At 41.6% G+C, this 20,663-nt stretch overlaps 3 protein-coding genes and 1 pseudogene across 6 annotated transcripts in view; 2 read left to right on the forward strand and 2 right to left on the reverse strand.

Moving 5' to 3' along the window:
- Positions 1-392, forward strand: part of LOC110048089 (uncharacterized) — a 12,837-nt gene extending 12,445 nt beyond the window's left edge. For all 4 annotated transcript variants that reach the window (XM_089289692.1, XM_089289690.1, XM_089289691.1 and 1 more), the window contains one exon: positions 1-392. This exon is cut by the window's left edge and continues 513 nt beyond it. The gene's annotated coding sequence lies outside the window, so the exon portion shown is untranslated.
- Positions 393-5,590: 5,198 nt separating this feature from the next.
- Positions 5,591-9,961, reverse strand: LOC149112049 (uncharacterized). Its single transcript, XM_089289695.1, has 2 exons — positions 9,408-9,961; positions 5,591-7,002 (listed from the first exon to the last, which is right to left on the reverse strand). The coding sequence occupies exons 1-2, from the start codon at positions 9,820-9,822 to the stop codon at positions 6,707-6,709; spliced, it is 711 nt and encodes a 236-aa protein (XP_089145821.1). The 5' UTR covers positions 9,823-9,961; the 3' UTR covers positions 5,591-6,706.
- Positions 5,842-8,856, reverse strand: LOC149112050 (uncharacterized; annotated as a pseudogene).
- A 6,196-nt stretch (positions 9,962-16,157) lies between the features above and the next one.
- Positions 16,158-16,508, forward strand: LOC149112051 (uncharacterized). The gene has a single exon (XM_089289286.1). The coding sequence runs from the start codon at positions 16,158-16,160 to the stop codon at positions 16,506-16,508; it is 351 nt and encodes a 116-aa protein (XP_089145412.1).
- Positions 16,509-20,663: the final 4,155 nt, after the last annotated feature.

Here is a 20,663-nt window from a genome sequence, read left to right on the forward strand (position 1 = left end):
ATGAATTTTGACACTTGAAATTTAAGGAGAGTTGGCCACTACAAGAGTGTTTACACAGACAGAAGATATAAACTTCTTCGCATTCGTATTTCGTTTAACCGAGCCCTGACGATGGTCGATAAGAAAAAATGTCGTTTTATACTCATCTATCGTCGATTTTCTTTCTTTTTTAATCTCAGGATCTCAAGAGATGTGCGTGCGCGGCATCCGGGTCTTTCCCTTTCCTCCCAGGGTAACCTGTCCTTCTTTAGTCGCAGCTGACTCCATATAGAAATCAAGAGGAAATGTAGAGTTGAACCTGCACATCTCACGGTGACATAATCCAAGCTGTAATTTGATTTAAGTTAAATAAATAAATAACTTGTCAAGGTGATTTTTACCGTTTGATAAAAGCCTTCTTTTCTTCCTTTGTGTGTGATTTGTATGAATTTTTAAATCACCATATATCCTTTCGTCGACTTGACTGAATAAAGGTATGATCCTGGGTAGGATATAAGATATTAAAAAAATCGATGGAAGAATTTCAAGTGTTGCGTTACTGTTTTGAAAGATAATGCGTCTGATTTTTCAAGAGCTACTAGTTGAAACACAAAAATCGTTGTAAATCTTTGAGGACTGTTCTCAATTGCAAGAAGGAACACTTTAAATAACGGAAAAGCAGCGACTTTTTTAACTTTATGTAATCTCGTACGTAAAGATTGTTTCCATCCTTCGACCAATTTCTCCTTATTTTTCTTATTTAGGGTGAAATTTTCGATAAAAAGAAAGAACACGCATGACTGGTTCCGAACTTTAATTACATCTTCAAATCTGAATAGCCATTAGTCAAAGTCACACTTGGAACATCCACTTATTAACTCATTAGCCGCCGTTAAAATTGTTGGAAAACTTCTGCTTGGCAGCTAGACTTTTGGGTACGTGACAATTATTTGAAAAAAAAAACATTTTCTCTCTCCAATGAACAGAACCGCGCGAAAAGAACATAAAACTCCGCTATGACTTGGAAAAGTTGGGCCAATTTACTCGATGGAAAATTTGGTTTGAATTTCTGGAAATTTCCAGTGGCAAATGGTGCAGCATTTTCCAAAATTCCGGAAAAGATGACAACCTGGCGATGTATATCGAAATCTTCGGAAATTTCACTCTAAGAGTTTTCGTTTCATTTGATTTACTTCCCGGAATTTCGGGAATTTTTGTTTGAATCGTTTGCATTCCGGAAATTCCACAATTTTCGATTTTCCGGAACTTAACCAGGAAATTTCCGTTCCATTTGCACTATTTCTAAATTTGTGGACTTTTTTTGTATTGATATTTCACTCCAAGGATGGTTCCTCCATTTACTTTGTGTGTGAAAGCCTTATACATCCTTCATACATTAGGTGTGTCGAAGCAGCACGATGCTATGATTTACAAGGACTATCAATGTCGTTCCCTGAGCCCTTGTCTTAATCTGCATGTTTGTGCAATGGTATGATTCCACCGAAAAAAAAGATTGAAAATTCTTCAAACTTAGTTGACTAATTACGTACGTTATGAATTTACAAAAAAAATCTAGTTTTACTATACGCAGTATTAGAGCGAAGACGAGTACGATTCCATAATTAGTAGAATGTGAATAGACCCTATTCATAAATGGCTGCCAATTGAAAATTTTTTTTGTAAGTATTATATTAGCATAACTAACCTCGTTTTGGAGTTGATAATTCAAAAGAATTTTTACTTTCAAACGAGGTTAGTTGGGCTAATTTAAATACATATAAAATAATTTTAAATTGCCAGCCATTTATGAATAGGGTCTACTATAAAGGTGACAGTAATTTTCTTTTGTTTTTTATTATTTCTCGGGAACAATCGATGACACCATAGTTAACAGAGGGGACTGGTTATAAAACCTGGCAAACATCAAAGGAGCAAACAAAGATGCCAAGATATATGTTGCAAGGTCCACGACCAAGCACAATCTTTTATTTTGCGCTCATACACTATCCATGAATTACGGTTTCTGTCACATTTTAAACAAGTCATTCCAATTTTCAGCTCTTCTCAATTTCATTCATTTCTGTAAACTACATTTTGCTTCCTTTTTTAACGCTTTATTAGAATTTTAAGGAAAACGACCAATTTTTTAAGTTTGCAAGACATGTTTCGACAGAGCTTCTGTCATCTTCAGTTGAATGAATGATTACAAAGCAAGTTGAATAATAAGTAGGCAAAAATGCTAATTAAGACAAATAGTAACAACAAGAACGTGAAAAGGTGTAAGTTAAAAGGATAATTTTAGATTTACATGGTGTAATTGCTGATTGAGGGAAGGTAGTTCTTTTTGAAGATAAAGGAGGCTATTCATATTCAAAAAGAACTACCTTCCCTCAATCAGCAATTACACCATGTAAATCTAAAATTATCCTTTTAACTTACACCTTTTCACGTTCTTGTTGTTACTATTTGTCTTAATTAGCATTTTTGCCTACTTATTATTCAACTTGCTTTGTAATCATTCATTCAACTGAAGATGACAGAAGCTCTGCCGAAACATGTCTTGCAAACTTAAAAAATTGGTCGTTTTCCTTAAAATATTTACATGTCTGCTGCTATCTAGACCTTTATTAGAATTGTTATTGTAGTTTTATGCTGTAAATAGTTATCACGTTAAGTTTAAGTGAAGAATTTGAATGAGCTTAATAAAGAATTATTATTATTATTATTATTATTATTATTATTATAGAAAAAATAATGATAACAAGAACTTTATTGAAATCTCCTCAGAAAACCTATTTACAAATCTTCACACATTCCACTATAATAATAAAAATAATGATAACTATAATAATAACTTTTTTAACATTTTAGCGTCATTATGTATTTATTTAAACTTTCAATTTGATCTTTACGCGGATGTCTGTTAAACCTGTAAAACATGTTTCCGTATCTAATCATGATATCATGGTTACTACAACTAATACTAATACTACTATCATCATCATAGAAAAATGAAATAATAATATCAATAAATAATGGTAATAGGACTGAGTGGAGTCCAATTCGGTCTGTAATCATACGAGTGATTGACAAAATCGGACGACCGCAAAGCGGGAGTCCGATTTGTTAATCACGAGTATGATTACAGACTGAATTGGACGACGCGAAGCCCTGTTACCAATTAATCAAAACTATGACAAAATTCGAGAAACGAACAAGCCATCGATTGAGCGCTGAACGATTAAACGTCGTTATGAATGTCGAAAAACACAGCAGTTTACTCAAGATAGTGCAACGCAACAGCGCGCGCAAAATGACGCGTACTGTCCAATTACAAGCATGACGCGAACACTGTCCAATTAATGCTCAAATCGGGCTGCTGATAGCCAATCACGTTCGGGAATTTTGTCATAGTTTTGATTATAATAATAATAATAATAATAATAATAATAATAATAATAATAATAATAATGATAGTAATAATAATAGTAAGTAATAATGATGATAGTAGTATTAGTAACCATGATATCATGATTAGATACGGAAACATGTTTTACAGGTTTAACAGACATCAAATTATATAAATATTATAGCATTTTGCAAAGCTTAGCTCTAGTTTATGTCACAATAAACACTCCTTTTTCAATAGTAATTGGACCGAGTGGAGTACAATTCAGGGAGTAATCGCGCGAGTAACGAGTAATTTCAGAATCGGACGAGCGCGAAGCGCGAGGCCGATTTGAAATCACGAGCACGATTACTCCCTGAATTGTACGACACGGGGTCCAATTACTAAGTAATCGTATCTACAACAAATTTCGGAATTAAAAATGTCTTTTGAGAACTTCTTTTGAGTGAAAACTTCTGTAACGCTTTTCAAAAGTTTTGAAAACTGTAGGAAACAGTGCGAAAAAGCCAATTAAAGCGCCCATAATTGACGTGCGAATCACGTGGGTATCCAATTACAGGTGTCCAATTACAAAAAGTTCAAATTGGATACCTGTAATTGGACACCCACGTGATCGCGCGCCGATTACGTGACAAACAAGACGCCTAAAGGCGATTCCGTGGGATGCTTTGGCTAGGGAGCGTAGCATTGGAATGAATTGTGAAGTTACAGTAAATTGCGACGATTAATCAGTTAGATCAGCCATAGAAATCACTGTAGAAAGTCTTGAAGACACGGTCACTGTGTTTGTAGTGGAAAATAGGGTAGGCGGAAAATTACTGCGCGAGAAGAGCCTCCTTCCCCGGCTCCTATTTTTTTCTTTCCGGGTGATCTACAAGATGGAACGAGAGTGTGCATGGTGTTTAACTGAAATAATATTGCAACGTGGAAAATGGAATGTTTTTTTTTTTTTTGCTAATGAGGCCATATCACTTACGTTAAGAACTGCCAGAAAATCTTGCGACATGAATGGCAACGCAACGTTCTAATTATTTGAAGACTAAAATATTGTGAAGGGCTGTATTGCTGTCAATGAACGTAACGAACCTATTAAAACATTAACAGGCTAAAGTACTGATTGTCTGTTCTATAATTAGAAGCTTTTTTTGTGTGAGAGAAGAACTGAAGCACATTAACAAAAGTATTGATTGTCCTTAGAGGCTCACTTGTGTGAGAGAAAAACGTAACGCAACGTAACGCAACTAATATACTCCATTGCTTATGTGTGCTTGTTTATTCGAGATAACGAAAGCGAAAGGATAAAAGCTTCCATGAGAAGCATGAAGAATTCTTCTTAACAAACATTTCCCTTTGTATTTATAAATTTTAACAGTGGAACACTGAAAATAAAATAAACATCGAACGGAATAAACCTTCTCGCAAACACTACATGTGCGTTCTGGTAAACAGGTAAGCTCAATGTCAGCAAGAATACACAAAACCTTAAACATACACGTGGCATGATTGCCAAAGGGTACCAGAACAACATAATCATTTACATTCATGTAAAATATATAAACTGTTATTCACTAAGCCGTTTAATTAGCTGAACATTCTTTCTAGGTGTTTGTTTACATACCAACATTCTCTAGTTAAATGTGCGGCTTCTGTTTCCATTCATTTAACCCGCTATAACGAGCTACGCAATTCGGTAAGTTAAAGTAATATATTTTGCGCACAGAAATCAAGGCCAGCAAAGTGAAACGACACATTTCCTCCATCGATTTATTCCGCACAAAGCAGTGTTGGTTTTTGGTCGAAGACAGGACGGTAGACAACAGGCAGCCGGACTGCACGTTTGTGTTTGTCCCAAAAGTCGTATACATTTCGTGAAGACATCGATAAATCTTAGCTACAAGGTCATTTAACGCCATAACTGTAACTTCCAATACGCAACTTGCCGGTAACAGCAGATAAACATATGGAGACGCGACGAGCACATGGAGACGCGACGAGAATGGACATGATGTCATTCGCCCCTGAAGAATTTTTTTTTTGGAGAGGGGGGGGGGGGGGGGCAAATTGGTGTCCCCCTATAGACAGATAGATACACAGGTCTCGAAGTTTTATGTATTACGCGATTAGAACTGCGTTCTGTCGAACGCAACAATGTTTTGACGAAATTTATCATAATTGTTTACATTCAAACACAGACGACCAGAGTTTGGGAATAAATTCGGAGCTTTATTGTTACACTGAGATCAAGAGACGAAATAAAACTCCGACACCTTAAGGGTAGGAGGGAATTAGGGTGAACCAAAAAACGGTTCGAACAGATCGACAAGAGATTACAACTGACATACGATTCTAAATAACTTGCTTAACAACGCGCTGTTACATCAATCAACAATTAACTATCATCACTTAGGTAATGATTAACACAATTGTTTACATTCAAACACAGACGACCAGAGTTTGGGAATAAATTCGGAGCTTTATTGTTACACTGAGATCAAGAGACGAAATAAAACTCCGACACCCAAACCCAAACTAGATTGTCTGTGTCTATGAAATTGAAGGAAGTTAAAGAATAAAAGAAAAAAAAAATATATATATATATATATAGAAAAAACTAGCTAGAGACCAAAGCCCTGTAAGTTCTGGGCCATTGCATCTACGGCGGCTCGTTTCTGGTTATCGGTCATTTCGAGATAAACTAAATAAGCGTCGCTATGCCAGTCCCCTTGTAATTTAATAAATTCTGCGGGGAGTCCGCAATCGAAGGCAAAAGTAGCACCCCCACGCCGAAAACTATGAGGAGAAAATGCACTAGGATCTGCCCCGATTGCCTGGATAGACCTAGCAAGAAAACGCGAAAACTGTGAATAAGTGATAGGCTGACAGGACGCCGAAGAACTGTCGCGCACTGAAAAAAGTGGAGCACTAGCGGGCACCTGGTTCAACTCGAGATGCGTTTCTAAAGCAGTGACTGGACAAAGCTTTGAACCAGGAATAACTGGCAAGGGAATGCTTAGAGAACGCTGAGCGAACTGAATTGTTTTTGTTTCAAAAATGCGCAAATATGCCGTGTGCTCTTTAAAAATAAGTTGACCGCGACGGACAACCTTAGGGGACGAAATACTGCGTAGGCTATCAACGACTAGATTAGGTTTACGTAAAAACGAAAAGAAAGCAACAAGAAAAAGCGCCCACATGGCGGCATGTAATGGGATACGTAAATCAAAGAAAAGCGCCATGCGATGCAACATAAACGGAGTAATGGCTTGTTTCCTGTTTAGTTGCATACCGAGAAAACGCTTAGCCCCCCTGATGATAAGCTTAAAAAACATAATTCTGTTCCCAGCCCAGAGCGAAACCGTACAATTGATGAAAATGTTTCAGACTAGAAATATGGTTCTGGATAGTGCCGAACTGGCGACCAACATAAGCAAGATAAGCTACATAACGAGACACGATATTAGCGTCCAAAGGAAATGAACGAAAATGAAAATTATCGCAAAAACGAAGATAAGAAGCAAGATGCGATTTCATATTCTTCTGAGTGGTTTCGGCATAGGCCTGAGATTTAAGCTCATCTCTTAGCTGGTCGATTACCAGGATCGTGGGATAATGGCCTATAATAGATAGAAAGAAAGTGAAAATAAGTACTTATGAAGCTACTAAAAGGTAGAAGAAAACTACGATACTTGAAAGCGGAAAAGGTGTTCTGGCACCTCGATAGAAGAATACTGAATTCCTAGCTTACTACAATAAAAATAAAAGTCACGCTGAGACTTGGAGTTAAGTTGCCATCTGCTTAGAGCGTCCGCCAAAGTGTTGTGGTCGCCTGGAATAAAGGATGCACGAATCTCGAAATCGTGTAAAGAGGCTGTAAACCAAAGCTGACGCAAACAACGTTGCATAAAACAGTCGCGTGTGACGCCAGAGTTAATGACGGTGACCGCGGCTTCATTATCACAGGAGATGAGAAAACGCCGGCGAGCGAGAGTAGGCGCCCACACTCGAACGGCGAGCACCAAAACAAATAACTCTAAGGCAGTGATATGCTCCGCTTCCTGAACGATGTTCGTAGGAAGAGTGACGAAGAAACATTGGTCGAGACATGTAGCCCCACCGCCATGAAGACAAGAGTCCGTGGAGAAATGTAAATCCTCAAAAGACCAAGAATCTGGCTTGATGAAGGAAACACCATTGTACAGAGGAAGAAACGTAAGCCACCAGGCAATGTCCAATTTCATGTCATTTGAAACTACCGCCGTGCGTCGTGAAGATGGAAATGTATGTAAATTGTTTAACAACCGTGACATGAAAATACGACCTGAATTGACACATGCTGTCACAAAAGACAATTTTCCGAGAAGAGATTGCAAGTCTGCGACAATAAGAGTCTCGAGTTTGCCAATGTGTCAGTTCGAGTGACAAATCATCAAGACGCTCGCGCGGCACGCGAAGACAAAAAGTGGTCGTGTCGACTTCGATGCCCAGGCAGATCATGTTCGTAGCTGGAGGGCAGTCTTTCTCAGGCGAAGCTTGCAAGCCTAGGCTATCGAATAATGACTGAAGCTCGTGAAAGGCGTTGAATGCTCTATCGGGATGTTCCGCGCCGTAAAAATCATCTAAATAAACGTCTGCTGTGTAACCGCGTTGAGTAAAGATATAAATAACAGCCGATGTGGTTCTCTGACATATCATAGCGCTAGTCCGTAAGCCGAACGGACAACGAGTATCGAAATACAGTCTGCCATTAAACTGAAAGCCCAGTAGATTGTAATCTTTTGGATCGATCGGGAGTTGCCTGTAAGCTCGCTGCAAATCTTTTTTGTAGAGAAGACAACCGCGGCCGTGTTGAAGAATAAACTGGCATAAACGATCAATGCCGGGCAGTCTCAGTTTGTATGGCTCGTTAAGGTAACTTGAAGCTGAAATGCCGCTATTTACAGAGGAATTTGGCGGATAACTCAAATCCATTACAACGCGCCGTTTGTTAGAGCCCCGCTTAGGAACAGTTTGTAAGGTGAGCAAACCAAAGGCTGATGTAAGGGGTTGGTTTGAAAGGGACCAGCGATAGCATGATAACCAAGTTCAGTGTGAATATAATGTTCCACATGGTCGGCAAATTCAACCGCGGAGGGATGATTACGTGAAGAAGAAGAAGGGAGAATCTCAGCTGTATAACTCACCGGCCAGCCAAAGCGCAGAAAGTCAACAACGTGAGTATCGTGGTAGTCCCGTAAATAAAACTCCCAGGCGGGAATGTTGAGCTGAGATGTAACGGGTAGACGAGCTCCAAAAGTATTGGGAAACTCTGATTTAGAAGCCAGAATATGCTGAATTACTGCGGTCGCAGCAAAGTCATCTGAAAAGGAATTAAATCTAGTGTTAGGGATGTCCGTGAGCGATAAGTCCGTAGGAAAAGCTGGAGTCGGTTGGGGCGTAAAAGGGTCCGTACTCGGGTTTGAGCTCGCGAGTCACGCCGGCTCTGAAGAATTGAAGTTCACTTCAGGAATAGGAGCACGTCGCTTTGGGCAGTGAAGCATAGGATGATCTTTAGCGCAGACTCGACATTTGTGATGCCCTGCGTACGACGCGCTAGTTGAATCACAGGGGCAAGAGCCGAGATAATTCCATTGACGACAAGCCTTGGCCTGTGAAGAATCTGGCTTTCACGATTTATTGTTGATGATATCGCTACCAGAAGAAGATCCGCCCCCAGCCGAATTATTCGAGCGTGGCTGGGGAGTGGAAGACCGTAAATCTGAATGCTTGAAGAAGATGGTTGCTGAATCGCGGATTTGAGACTCGTCATCAAATTCCAGGCGACACAACTCCACTTGCTTGGCAATATGAGCATAAAATCCCCTAACACTCCTCCAAGTATAGCTAGAGGCTTTGCGCATTAACAACTCGAGGAGCTGGAGCATAACCTCTTTGCGCTTGGCCTCATATGGCTTAACCATGGCGAGAAAACCAGCAACAAAGTCGGCCATCTCCAACTTCTCGAATTCTAAAGTGGGCGCACCTGAGCAGAACTCGCGAGGCCAGTCGATAGTTCTCTTCTTTCTTGTTGTGCTTGGCTTCGACTCCACTCCCTCAACCTTGGTTTCTGCCGCTGCGGCGCGAAGCTTTAAAACTTCCAGCTCGAGAGCCAACTTGTCTCGCTGCAGTTGAGCCAGTTCGATCTCCGCTGTTAGTGCAGATGTGGATGGAACAGCGACTGGAGGATCAGAGAGCTGCCTCGAAGAAGGAGAATCATGAGAACCGTGAGCATGAGATGTTATTAACGGAGCACGAGGCGATAGCCCCGATGCGGCTAATTCGCGATCGAGTTGATCAATACGCATTTGCACGTATTCATAGTCGGGATCCCTGTTCGGCTTGACTTTTCTGCCTGAGCGTCGGGGAAGAACGGGAGAGGTAGAATCCTGATGAGTCATGATGGTCGGAGATTGAACCAAAAAACGGTTCGAACAGATCGACAAGAGATTACAACTGACATACGATTCTAAATAACTTGCTTAACAACGCGCTGTTACATCAATCAACAATTAACTATCATCACTTAGGTAATGATTAACACCAATAAGAGGACAGACGCATAAAAAATTGACATCAATTTGTTAAATTGAAGAGATGGCTTCTGCCGATTGGAGACTGAGAAGCGAAATACAAGCTTGGTTTCGGGTGCAGTAGAAGACTTTAGGATGCAAATACCAAAACATGTTGAAGAACAAAGATTCTTCGCTACACAATTGTGTCACGCTTAGTGTAACATCTTCGCGTTTAGGCTCAACAAATACATTTCCCTTGATAAATGAGACGTCTTACCAAAATTCCTCAAGCGAATAGCAAAGGGGAGCAAGCGCATATCCTACAAAAATGGCAAGGACCGCATGATTTCGGCTTTCTCCCCCTTTTTTCAGGCTTCTTTGGAGTAACGGTCGTCTGAGCCGGTCGTCTGAAAGTAACGACCGTCGTTATTTTCAGAAGTTTAGGGTATACGTGCGCTAATATCGCCAGAAATTTCGAGCAGCAAGATGCGCAATGCAATAGGCCATTTCTGAGTTCTCTCCCCTTGTGCTTCTGTTTCAAACTTTTCATATGAAAATACATTTGATCTACATAAAAGAGAAGCTGTAAAATGAACACATTTTCACATAAATGGTTTCGCGCGAGGTCTCGTTTTGACACAGAGCCGAAAGGCAACTCGGAAATGGCCTATTCAGTGGAATCACCTTAGGGTGACCCAATAGGCTAAAAGGGACCAAAACAAATGTTTAAATATGGTGAAGAAAGATCAATTGCGTGCGATTGCACTCATGAAGAGAAAATAAATTTCGAAGGCTTTACTTAAAATGGTTGCAATGGCAACCAGCCAAACCCTTTTGAGGTTTTACTTTATAGCATTGACGCCAACAGTTCCTGCTCTTTTACAAAACAAGATTTTACTTTCAAACTAGTACACCTTGTGAGTTTCTGTTTCGTTCTGTGCAGTCAATCAAAGTTTTGACAGTTAACTCTTGTTTTCAGTGCTTTTTACAGGCTTTATTTGGAAATAACCTTATATTGCGCCAAACCCAGTAGACAAACTATCTAGTGTCACATGACAGATGTTAAAGTGTTACGATTTTTTGGTTGATTGCATCACGACACTATTGGTCTTTGGGTAGCCCACGTTTCAGAAATTTCTCTTGAGCCCCGGCCAAACGATCGCAACATTTCAAGGCAACATATCGCAACACTGTAGGGCGCAACATGTTGCGCGCGTTTAGCCACCCTGTCGCGAGGCATTGCGACATGTTGGGTGTTGTTGTTGGCTCAAATTTGAAACTGGTCAAATTTTTCATGCAACGTTTACGGATGTTGCATGATGTTGTGGTCGTTTGGCCAGGTTCGTGCAACAATGTTGCACCCGAGCATTTGCATTAGTTCGATTTTCAATACTCAGCATGTCGCAACAGGTCACAACAGGGCGGCCAAACGCACGCAATATGTTGCGCCCAACAATGTTGCGATATGTTGTGCTGAAGTGTTGCGATCGTTTGGCCGGAGCTTGCAAATGTTTGGCCAACAATTTTGGGATATGTTGTGTTGATATGTTGCGATAGTTTGGTCGGGGCTTTAAGGTGATTCCTCACATTTGCATTGCACATCCTTACTGGGCATAATTTATGGCGTCATTAGCGCGCGCTTGTGCACGCGCACATTGAAAACATGGCGGATTTGCCTTGATATTGCGTTCTGTCGGTTCAAAAATGGATATAGCTCACTAACTTGGAATGTGTTCTTGCAATAAGCATTAAGTAATGCTAAAATAGGACATTTTCAATGCCTCACTGCTCCTTAAGGAGCATGGGCAACCCCCTTTTTATTTTATAATTAAAGTTCTCATATGATAAATATTCAGTAGACAAAGTTTGAACAAAAATCTATTGACAGTTTTTTTTTAAGGAAATTACCTTACTTGACTGATATATATGTATATATATATTATAACCTAATGGTGTGTGTGTTTGTGATAATTAAAGTGACCATTGATGCACTTAATGAAATCAATAATTTTTGGGATATTATCGATTGGTCATTGATTGACTAATCTAAGTTTGTGTCAAAATTAAACTATCAAGCTATCAATGGATATTAATTGACTGATTATAAGTGATTGATTGATTGATTGATTCCCAAACATCAATTTTTTATAGATCAGTACATGTTAGGATTACTGGTAGTTTTTGATCAAAGGCTTTGTAGAAATGAGAATACAATGCATGCACAACTTAGAGAGTGCCCCAGTCATTTAGTTACAGTCCTCTCATACTTCTTGGGACCATAGAAATAGTTTTAATATAAGGCAATTATTAATAACTAGTACATTAAATTAAAATACAAGCTCTGTTGTGACTAACAACAGCCATAAGAAATTATTAAATTACATTAACCGCACACAATCAAAATAGTAATAGTAATTGCGTTCGACAGAGAATAGTAATTGCGTTCGACAAAACGCAGTTCTAATCAGGTAATGGAGGTAAATCGAGTTTTCCTGTATGTATCTTTCTATGGATACCAATTTGCCCTCTCCCCCCCCCCCCCCCCCCCCCGCTGAACAATTCTTCAGGGCGAATAACGTCATATCTCCATGTTCGTCCATGTGCTCTCTTTCGAGTGTTTTGCAATATTGCGGACCTTCGAGTGTCGAGGCAGCTTATTGTGGACTGTAGCGGATAAGTTGTTTATTTCAAGCTTGAGTTGGGTTCAATGACATTTAAAAACCTTGCAGACATGTCTTCACGAAATGTGTACGACTTTTCGTACGAACAGAAAGTTGTAGTTTGGCTGCGTGTTGCATACCCTCTTCTCTTCGATCAAGACCAACACTGCTTTCTGCTGAATAAATCAAAGGAGGAAATGCGTAGTTTTACTCCGCTGGCCTAGATCTCTGAGCGCAAAATATGCTCAATGGCTGTTTCCCTGAAGCCAAGACGATTCAAAGTCGTGTTCGTAAACAAAATAATTGTCCTAGATTTGGTGATAAAAGCACGTCGTCTCGCATACCGACGGAACAGGCAACGTTTGTGTCGATTTAACACGGTCCAGAATCGCAGGTTTCCGGTCACTATAAAACATGGACTGCGGACTGCGGACTGCGGACTGCGGACTGCGGACTGAGGCATAAAACGCAGACTGCGGACTGAGGCATGAAACGCGGACTAAGCATTACGGACTGGGTGTAAAACACGGACTCGGGTATATAACGCGGACTGCGGACTAAATGCGGCCTACCGACTGCAGTCCGTGTTTTATACTGACCGGTCGTAACTAATATTACGTAATACATGTAAAACAAACCCTCTCGTACGATCAATTTATTTGTTTGCGCCCCTGCTGGAAGGAGGCCAATTTCATGTCTACATAACAGCTCAGACACAAAATGCTGCTCCTAGAATTTTTGCTTTTTTAATCTCTCATTTTGTCATGTTATTTATTGCATATTTTCATTTTGTTTCTCACTGTACAATTGGCGATGGATGATGTCTCATCCGAAACATGTATTTTCTTCATTAAATAATAAACTTCAATGACGTCGTGTGGTTCATCGAAGCCATAGTAATAGTAATAGTAATAGCAATAGCAATAGCAATAGCAATAGCAATAGCAATAGCAATAGCAGTAGCAATAGTAATAGCAATAGCAATAGCAATAGCAATAGTAACAGCAATAGCAGTACTAATAGCAATAGAAGTAGCAATAGCAATAGCAATAGCAATAGTAACAGCAATAGCAATAGCAATAGCAATAGTAACAGCAATAGCAATAGCAATAGCAATAGTACCAGCAATAGCAGTACTAATAGCAATAGAAGTAGCAATAGCAATAGCAATAGTAACAGCAATAGCAATAGCAATAGTAACAGCAATAGCAGTACTAATAGCAATAGAAGTAGCAATAGCAATAGCAATAGCAATAGCAATAGTAACAGCAATAGCAATAGCAATAGTAATAGTAATAGCAATAGCAATAGCAATAGCAGTAGCAATAGTAATAGCAATAGCAATAGCAATAGTAATAGCAATAGTAACAGCAATAGCAGTACTAATAGCAATAGCAATAGCAATAGCAATAGTAACAGCAATAGCAATAGTAACAGCAATAGCAATAGTAACAGCAATAGCAGTACTAATATTAATAGTAATAGTAATAGCAATAGCAATAGCATTAGCAATAGTAATAGCAATAGTAACAGCAATAGCAGTACTAATAGCAATAGAAGTAGCAATAGCAATAGCAATAGCAATAGCAATCCTCCGTAGGGAAAAAGATGGCGACTGGTACATTTACCCATGGTTCTTAGCGCACGAAAACCTTTACAACGTTCATAAAAACGCACTGAAGAGCTATAAAATCTTCAAACCTAGCATACACAATGTCCTTAGCACAAGGACAAATATTGTAAAAGTTTGGCTTTCTTTGCGCCTTATAGGCTGTGTTAGGGTCGCAAGGTATTGTGATAAAATGTACGGCCGCCATCTTTTTTTCCTACGGTGGATTGTAGTATCGTATGTTAGGACTGGGCTCTAGGCCCATTGCATGCTGGGCCAACGCAGGCCCGGTTACCGTTGTCGTTGTAGTTCCGTAGCTAGCATGACAGCCATAGTCTATTAAATTGGCGACGAGGAACAACCAATAATGCCAGACGAAGTCGACACTAGTCAGAAAGGAGAGTCAGGAGTTCTTGCCAGCGTACGAGCAAGCGTGGGCGCGTTCAGTTTAAGTGGTGACCCAGGGCAACGCAAGAAAACATGGAAGTTATGGAAAGACCGCTTCGCACGAGCCACTCGATGGATGGCAGTCAATGATACCGACAAGCTAGACTTACTGTTATTAGTAGGAGAAGAAAAGCTCCAGAAGCTACTCCAAACACTGCCTGAACAGCCCACAGATTACAAATTGCGCATCGAAATGCTGGACCAACACTTCAAGGGGAATCGCAACAACACTTTGGAGTTGTACAAGTGGTTCAACACAGAATGGACACCCGACGTGTACTTCGCTGACTTCGAGACGAAATGCAGAGAGCAAGCGCTTCATTGCGATTTCCCCATCACACTGGACAACGCAATCATCATGATGACTGTGGTCAAAACCAGCAACGTCGAGCTTCGGAATGAAATCATTCGGAATAATGGAGACTTGAAATCGGTAAGAGAAACAGTTAATGCTTTTGAGATAGCAACTGAAGGCAGTCAAATGATGAAAAGCGCAGAGAAAGAGAAAAGCCAAGATAAGGGCGATCCAGAGTTAAAGCGAGTTTACACACCAGGGGCCCGTTTCTCGAAAGCCCCGGAAACTTTTCGGGCCCGTCAAGCCATTTTTAGTCCATCTGTATCTAATAACGGAGAAGTGTATACGCCTGAAACTTCTTGTATGAAGTGAACCTCTCTTCATATTAAGAATATGTGAATAAAACAGCTCTGTAATAATAAGGTTCGAGATTTTGCTATGGCTTTACGGGCCCGAAAAGTTTCCGGGGCTTTCGAGAAACGGGCTCCAGGACGGTTCAGCATGAGAAATAAAGGGGCGCGCCGTACCGCTGACTATTCGTAGGCACAGGCCAGACCACCTTGCTCCAAGTGCGGGAATTAGGCACATGTCAACAAGGATATATGCCCAACTACTGGAAGGAGATGTCTCAAGTGTGGGCGTCCGAATCACTTTGCCCGCATGTGCAAGGGTGCAGCCAACGACAGGAAAGACAAGCAAGCCAACGCAGTGGAGTGTGAGCCGCCGACCAACACACACCGTGGGTCTCAAGAAGAGGAGTTTTTAGAAGATGTGTACTTGTACCAGCTGCAGGAAGGAAAATCACAGAATCCAACTGTCGCCATTCACGTCAATGGCATTCCCATCAGTTTACACTTGGACACGCAGGCTGACGTCACAGTAGCCACTGAAAAGCACTACAGAAAGCTTCGGGCCAACTGTCCCCTACAGCAAACCAGCGTAGCGATCAGGAGCTACTCCGGAGAAGGGTAAGGCCCGGTGCTACCCGTGCTTGGAAAATTCCCCGCAACACTCGCTCGAGGAGAAAAGGAGATAGCAGAGCTGTAAGTAAGTAAGTAAGTAACTTTATTTAATGAGGGTAAAAACACTTTACAGTCATTGACTGATAAACTCGTGGCCCTCCCTTAAACAATTAAAATATAAATCACAATGATTTTAAAAATATCTAACTATGAGTAATAATAAGTATAAAACTGGTAAAATTACTAACATGGTGTATGTAGTTAAAGGTCAAGGCGACACAGCACACAGCCGTGGGGCTGCCAAACGTATGGGTCTCGTGGAGTACCACCTGGACCTGACCACGAGCACACCACTGCCAGTCATGGGGGAGACACGGCAAGTGACCGTTGACCTAGTCGAAGAGTACAAGGATGTGTTCTCGGGTTTAGGAAAGTTGAGAGGAGTCAAGATGAAATTGCACGTGGACCCAGACGCAAAAGGCGCCGTGCAGAAACAAAGAAGAATATCTCTACCACTCAAAGACAAATTTGATGAGATTCTGGACAAGTGGGAGCAAATGGGTAGAAGATGTTGGAGACGAACCAACAGAATGGTGTAGCAATGTTGTCCTCACTCCGAAGAAAGACGGGCTAGCTTTGGCATGACAGATGCCAACAAGTACTTAACGAGAACCAGACATGCCATCCCCACCTTAAGAGAGCTGGAGACGAGACTTAACGGGGCCAAGTATTTCTCTAACTTAGACATGAACGATGGATACATGCAGCTGGAGCTGGCCGAGGAAAGCAGGAAGCTTACCACATTTTACACGCATAGAGGGCTGAAGCGCTTCAAAAGGCTGCATTTGGGGGTCAACAGCGCGGCAGAGATCTTTAACGAGGAGGTTCGCAAGGTCGTAACACAAGAGCCAAATGCTGTCAGCATCTATGATGACATACTAGTCTTCGGCGCAACGCCCGAGGAGCATGACAAAGCACTCAGGCACATATTCAAGCTGTGGCGCGAGCACGGGCTCACACTTAGCCTGAAGAAGAGCAGGCTCAACCTCCGAGTTGTGAAGTTCTTTGGAAAGGTGTTCTCAAGCGAAGGAATATCACCAGACCCAGATAAAGTAGCAGCCCTGAAGGCAGCAGGTCCCCCACAGTCAGCAGCAGAGGTACGCTCCTTTCTATTCTTCGCTGGAGCAAGCGCAGACTTCATGGAGGCATTTGCACAGGCCACTGCACTGCTGAGAGAGCTACTCAAGGTGAATGCTAAGTTCCAGTGGACATCAGGGTACCAAAGGTCATTTGAACGGGTCCGGGAAATGCGGACGGACGACACAGTGATGGCATACTTTGATCCACGACGGAAGACAAGGCTGAAGACCAATGCAAGACCAGGTGGAATGGCAGCCGCCATGAAGCAGTATGACCCTGAGGCAAAGCCATGGCGACCTGTCACTTATCGATCAAGAGCATTCACCGACACTGAGAGCAGATACTCACAGCTAGAGAAGGAAGCCAAAGCTGTGGAGTAGGGTATCTTTGCCAATCAGATATACCTTTATGGCATGGGAGACACATTTGAGGTTGACACCGACCACAAACCACTGCTACCGCTGCTTTCAGTCTACAGGACAACTGCACCACTTCGTTTAGAGAGGATACGCGTCCGCCTACAAGGCTTCAACTATCCTCTCAATTACGTACCCGGAAAGAAGGAGGGAGCAGAGAACAATAAAGCAGACTGCCATTCACAGCATCCAGAGCCACTGGATACGCAAAAGAGCCAGGCCAGTAAAATCCAAGCTGAATTTGAGCTAAGAGAGACGGTGGAAGAGTTCGAGAAGGATATCATGGCTATTGTGAAATCTTCAGTGCCCGAAACAGTCACCTGGCAGGAGCTGCTTGAAGAAACGCACTCAGACACTGAACTTTCAGACTTGAAGGAAGTCATAGCTAGAGGATACTTCAGGGCGCAAGAGAAGAGAGCGCTCGGGCCGCAGTACGACTCCATTTTCACTGAGTTGGCTGTTATAGGAGGGCTGGTAGCCCAAGGTCCAAGAATTGTAGTTCCCAGGACTCTGCGGAATAAGGTAGTCAAGCTCGCGCACGAAGGCCACCAAGGTATCACCAAGACTAAGGAGTACCTGCGTACCAGAGTGTGGTTTCCAGGGCTAGACAAAGTGGTGGAGGCGCACATCCAGCACTACCACCCGTGCCAAGTGGTGAACGTGTCACCGGAGCGAGAGCCGTTACGCAGGACACCCATGCCCAGTGAGCCTTGGAAAGATGTTGCTGTAGACTTCTGGGACCCCATCCATACCGGAGAGTATCTGCTGGTTACGGTGTGCAAGCAGTCTAGATGGGCGGAAGTAGAATTTGTCACCTCCACCAGCGCCAGGGCGGTGACACCAAAGGTGGATAAAACCTTTGCCTCGTTGGGCATACCAGTGTCGGTAAGCAGTGACAATGGGCCTCCGTTCAATAGCCAGGACTTCAGTGACTTCAGCAAGTACTATAACTTCCGTCATGAGCAAAAGACGCCACTGAATCCGCAAGCTAATGCAGAGGCTGAACAATTCATGAGAGTACTGAAGAAGCTGTACCAAATAAGCAGGTTGACGGGATCGAATTTCAAGCAGGTATACAGATTCCTTCGTGCCTACAGAGCGACCCCTCATTGCACCACTAAAATTGCTCCGGTGTATCTGTTGTATCCCCGTCGCGAGTTCCGCACCAGGCTTCCCATCGGAGTAATTCCTCGTGAGCATAACTTTGAAGAACTGTTCCAGAGGGATCTTGAGAAGAAAATGCAAATGAAAGGGTATGCAGACAACAAGAGGTATGTCAAACCTTCTGACATACAGGTGGGAGACTCTGTACTAGTCCGAAAGGAGGCAATCGACGAGGCCACACCCGCCTACGAGGCAGAACCATTGCGAGTGCAGTGCAGGAAAGGCACCAGGGTGGTAGCCAAAAGGCCCGATGGCAGTTCCATCACAAGGACCACAGCTCACTTCAAGAAAATTCCCTTCAGATCAATCGAAGAAGCCCACAGGTGGTCCAGTGCAGAATTACCAGCAGAGCCTGTCAATGAGCAGACTGATGGAAGCATGATTGGGACGGGCGACAATGAGTCCACCCCGCCGATGCTTGCCCGGGATCAGGGACCAAGGAGAAGTGAGAGGCACCTAAAAGACACTGACACGTATTTAAAGGAAAAGTACTCAGGCTGAAGTTAGATAACTGTTCCCGGTCTAGAATGGACTTTAGACACTGACTTCTTTCGTGATGAGTTGTTGTTTATTTTTCTGGGTGTCACCCCATAGAACTATCTGTAAGCAAGGGGGGAATGTAGTATCGTATGTTAGGACTGGGCCCTAGGCCCATTGCATGCTAGGCCAGCGCAGGCCCGGTTACCGTTGTCGTTGTAGTTTCGTAGCTAGCATGGCAGCCATAGTCTATTAAAGGAATAGCAATAGCAATAGCAATAGCAATAGCAATAGCAATAGCAATAGCAATAGCAATAGCAATAGCAATAGCAATAGCAATAGCAATAGCAATAGCAATAGCAATAGCAATAGCAATAGCAATAGTAATAGTAATAGTAATAGTAATAGTAATAGCAATAGCAATAGCAATAGCAAAAGCAACAGCAACAGCAACAGCAACAGCAATAGCAACAACAGCAGCAGGAGCAGCAACAGCAACAGCAACAGCAACAGTGACAGTGACAGTGACAGTGACAGTAACAGTAACAGTGACAGTCATAGTCATAGTCATAGTCATAGTCATAGTCATAGTCATAGTCATAGTCATAGTCATAGTCATAGTCATAGTCATAGTCATAGTCATAGTCATAGTCATAGTCATAGTCATAGTCATAGTCATAGTCATAGTCATAGTCATAGTCATAGTCATAGTAATAGTAATAGTAATAATAATAGTAATAGCAATAGTAATAATAATGCAATGACCTTGCAATGAAATCGCAAATCGTGATTGCAAGGAATTTAAGAAAGATACTAGGGCACTTGAAACTTATATTAACAAAGGCAGATTCTTCAACTCGGATAAATTTTTCACCATTTATAAGCTTTTTGTGTGTTCATGCTGATCAGTAACAACAAAGAACATGGTTCAGCTAACTTCCAAACACATGTCAGTATGTATTTCATTACACTCTGTTTGTTTTGCGGAAAATTTCTGTCTTTACACAACGACTCAAGCTCTCACCAGCTAACAGATTCTTAACCGGCGGTGAACTTCAATTCATTAGACTCGTCACCTTAAGGTGCCATTCTGTAGCGGCTTTGTCATTTTGTCGGTAGAAATCTGTATACTTTTATGACAAGGAAGAAACACCAAATGTAGTTAATATTTAATAATCATTCAGGTTACTGGGCGAAGTCTGATATAAATATTATCCCACGACTATCCGGCGTAGACTTAAGAAGATAAAGGATACAAAAAGGAAAAAAAAAAATTCAGGGTGGCTTTGACAATATGTTTTGTGTGCCATTATCAACGTGAGCATAGTGGGTATTCTAGCCGCAGCAATTGGGTAACGTTCGATTTTTAAGAATTTTCTTTTGTTGTTATGCACCTCTATCGGCTTGAACTTTGAAGCTGAGGTTCGCTCAGAAGAGAAACGTTGCTGAAAATTCAGGATATTGCTTTTTGAAAAAGAGGAAAGCTAAAAAAATTTTTCAGTGATAACTATAGCCTTGTTCGTTGAAATAGCTCAAAGCGAGTTGAAGTTGTGAAAT

The sequence above is a fragment of the Orbicella faveolata genome, unplaced genomic scaffold (assembly GCF_042242905.1).
Source record: "Orbicella faveolata isolate gen_17 unplaced genomic scaffold, um_ofav_v1 contig_2, whole genome shotgun sequence".
Lineage (NCBI taxonomy): Eukaryota > Metazoa > Cnidaria > Anthozoa > Scleractinia > Merulinidae > Orbicella > Orbicella faveolata.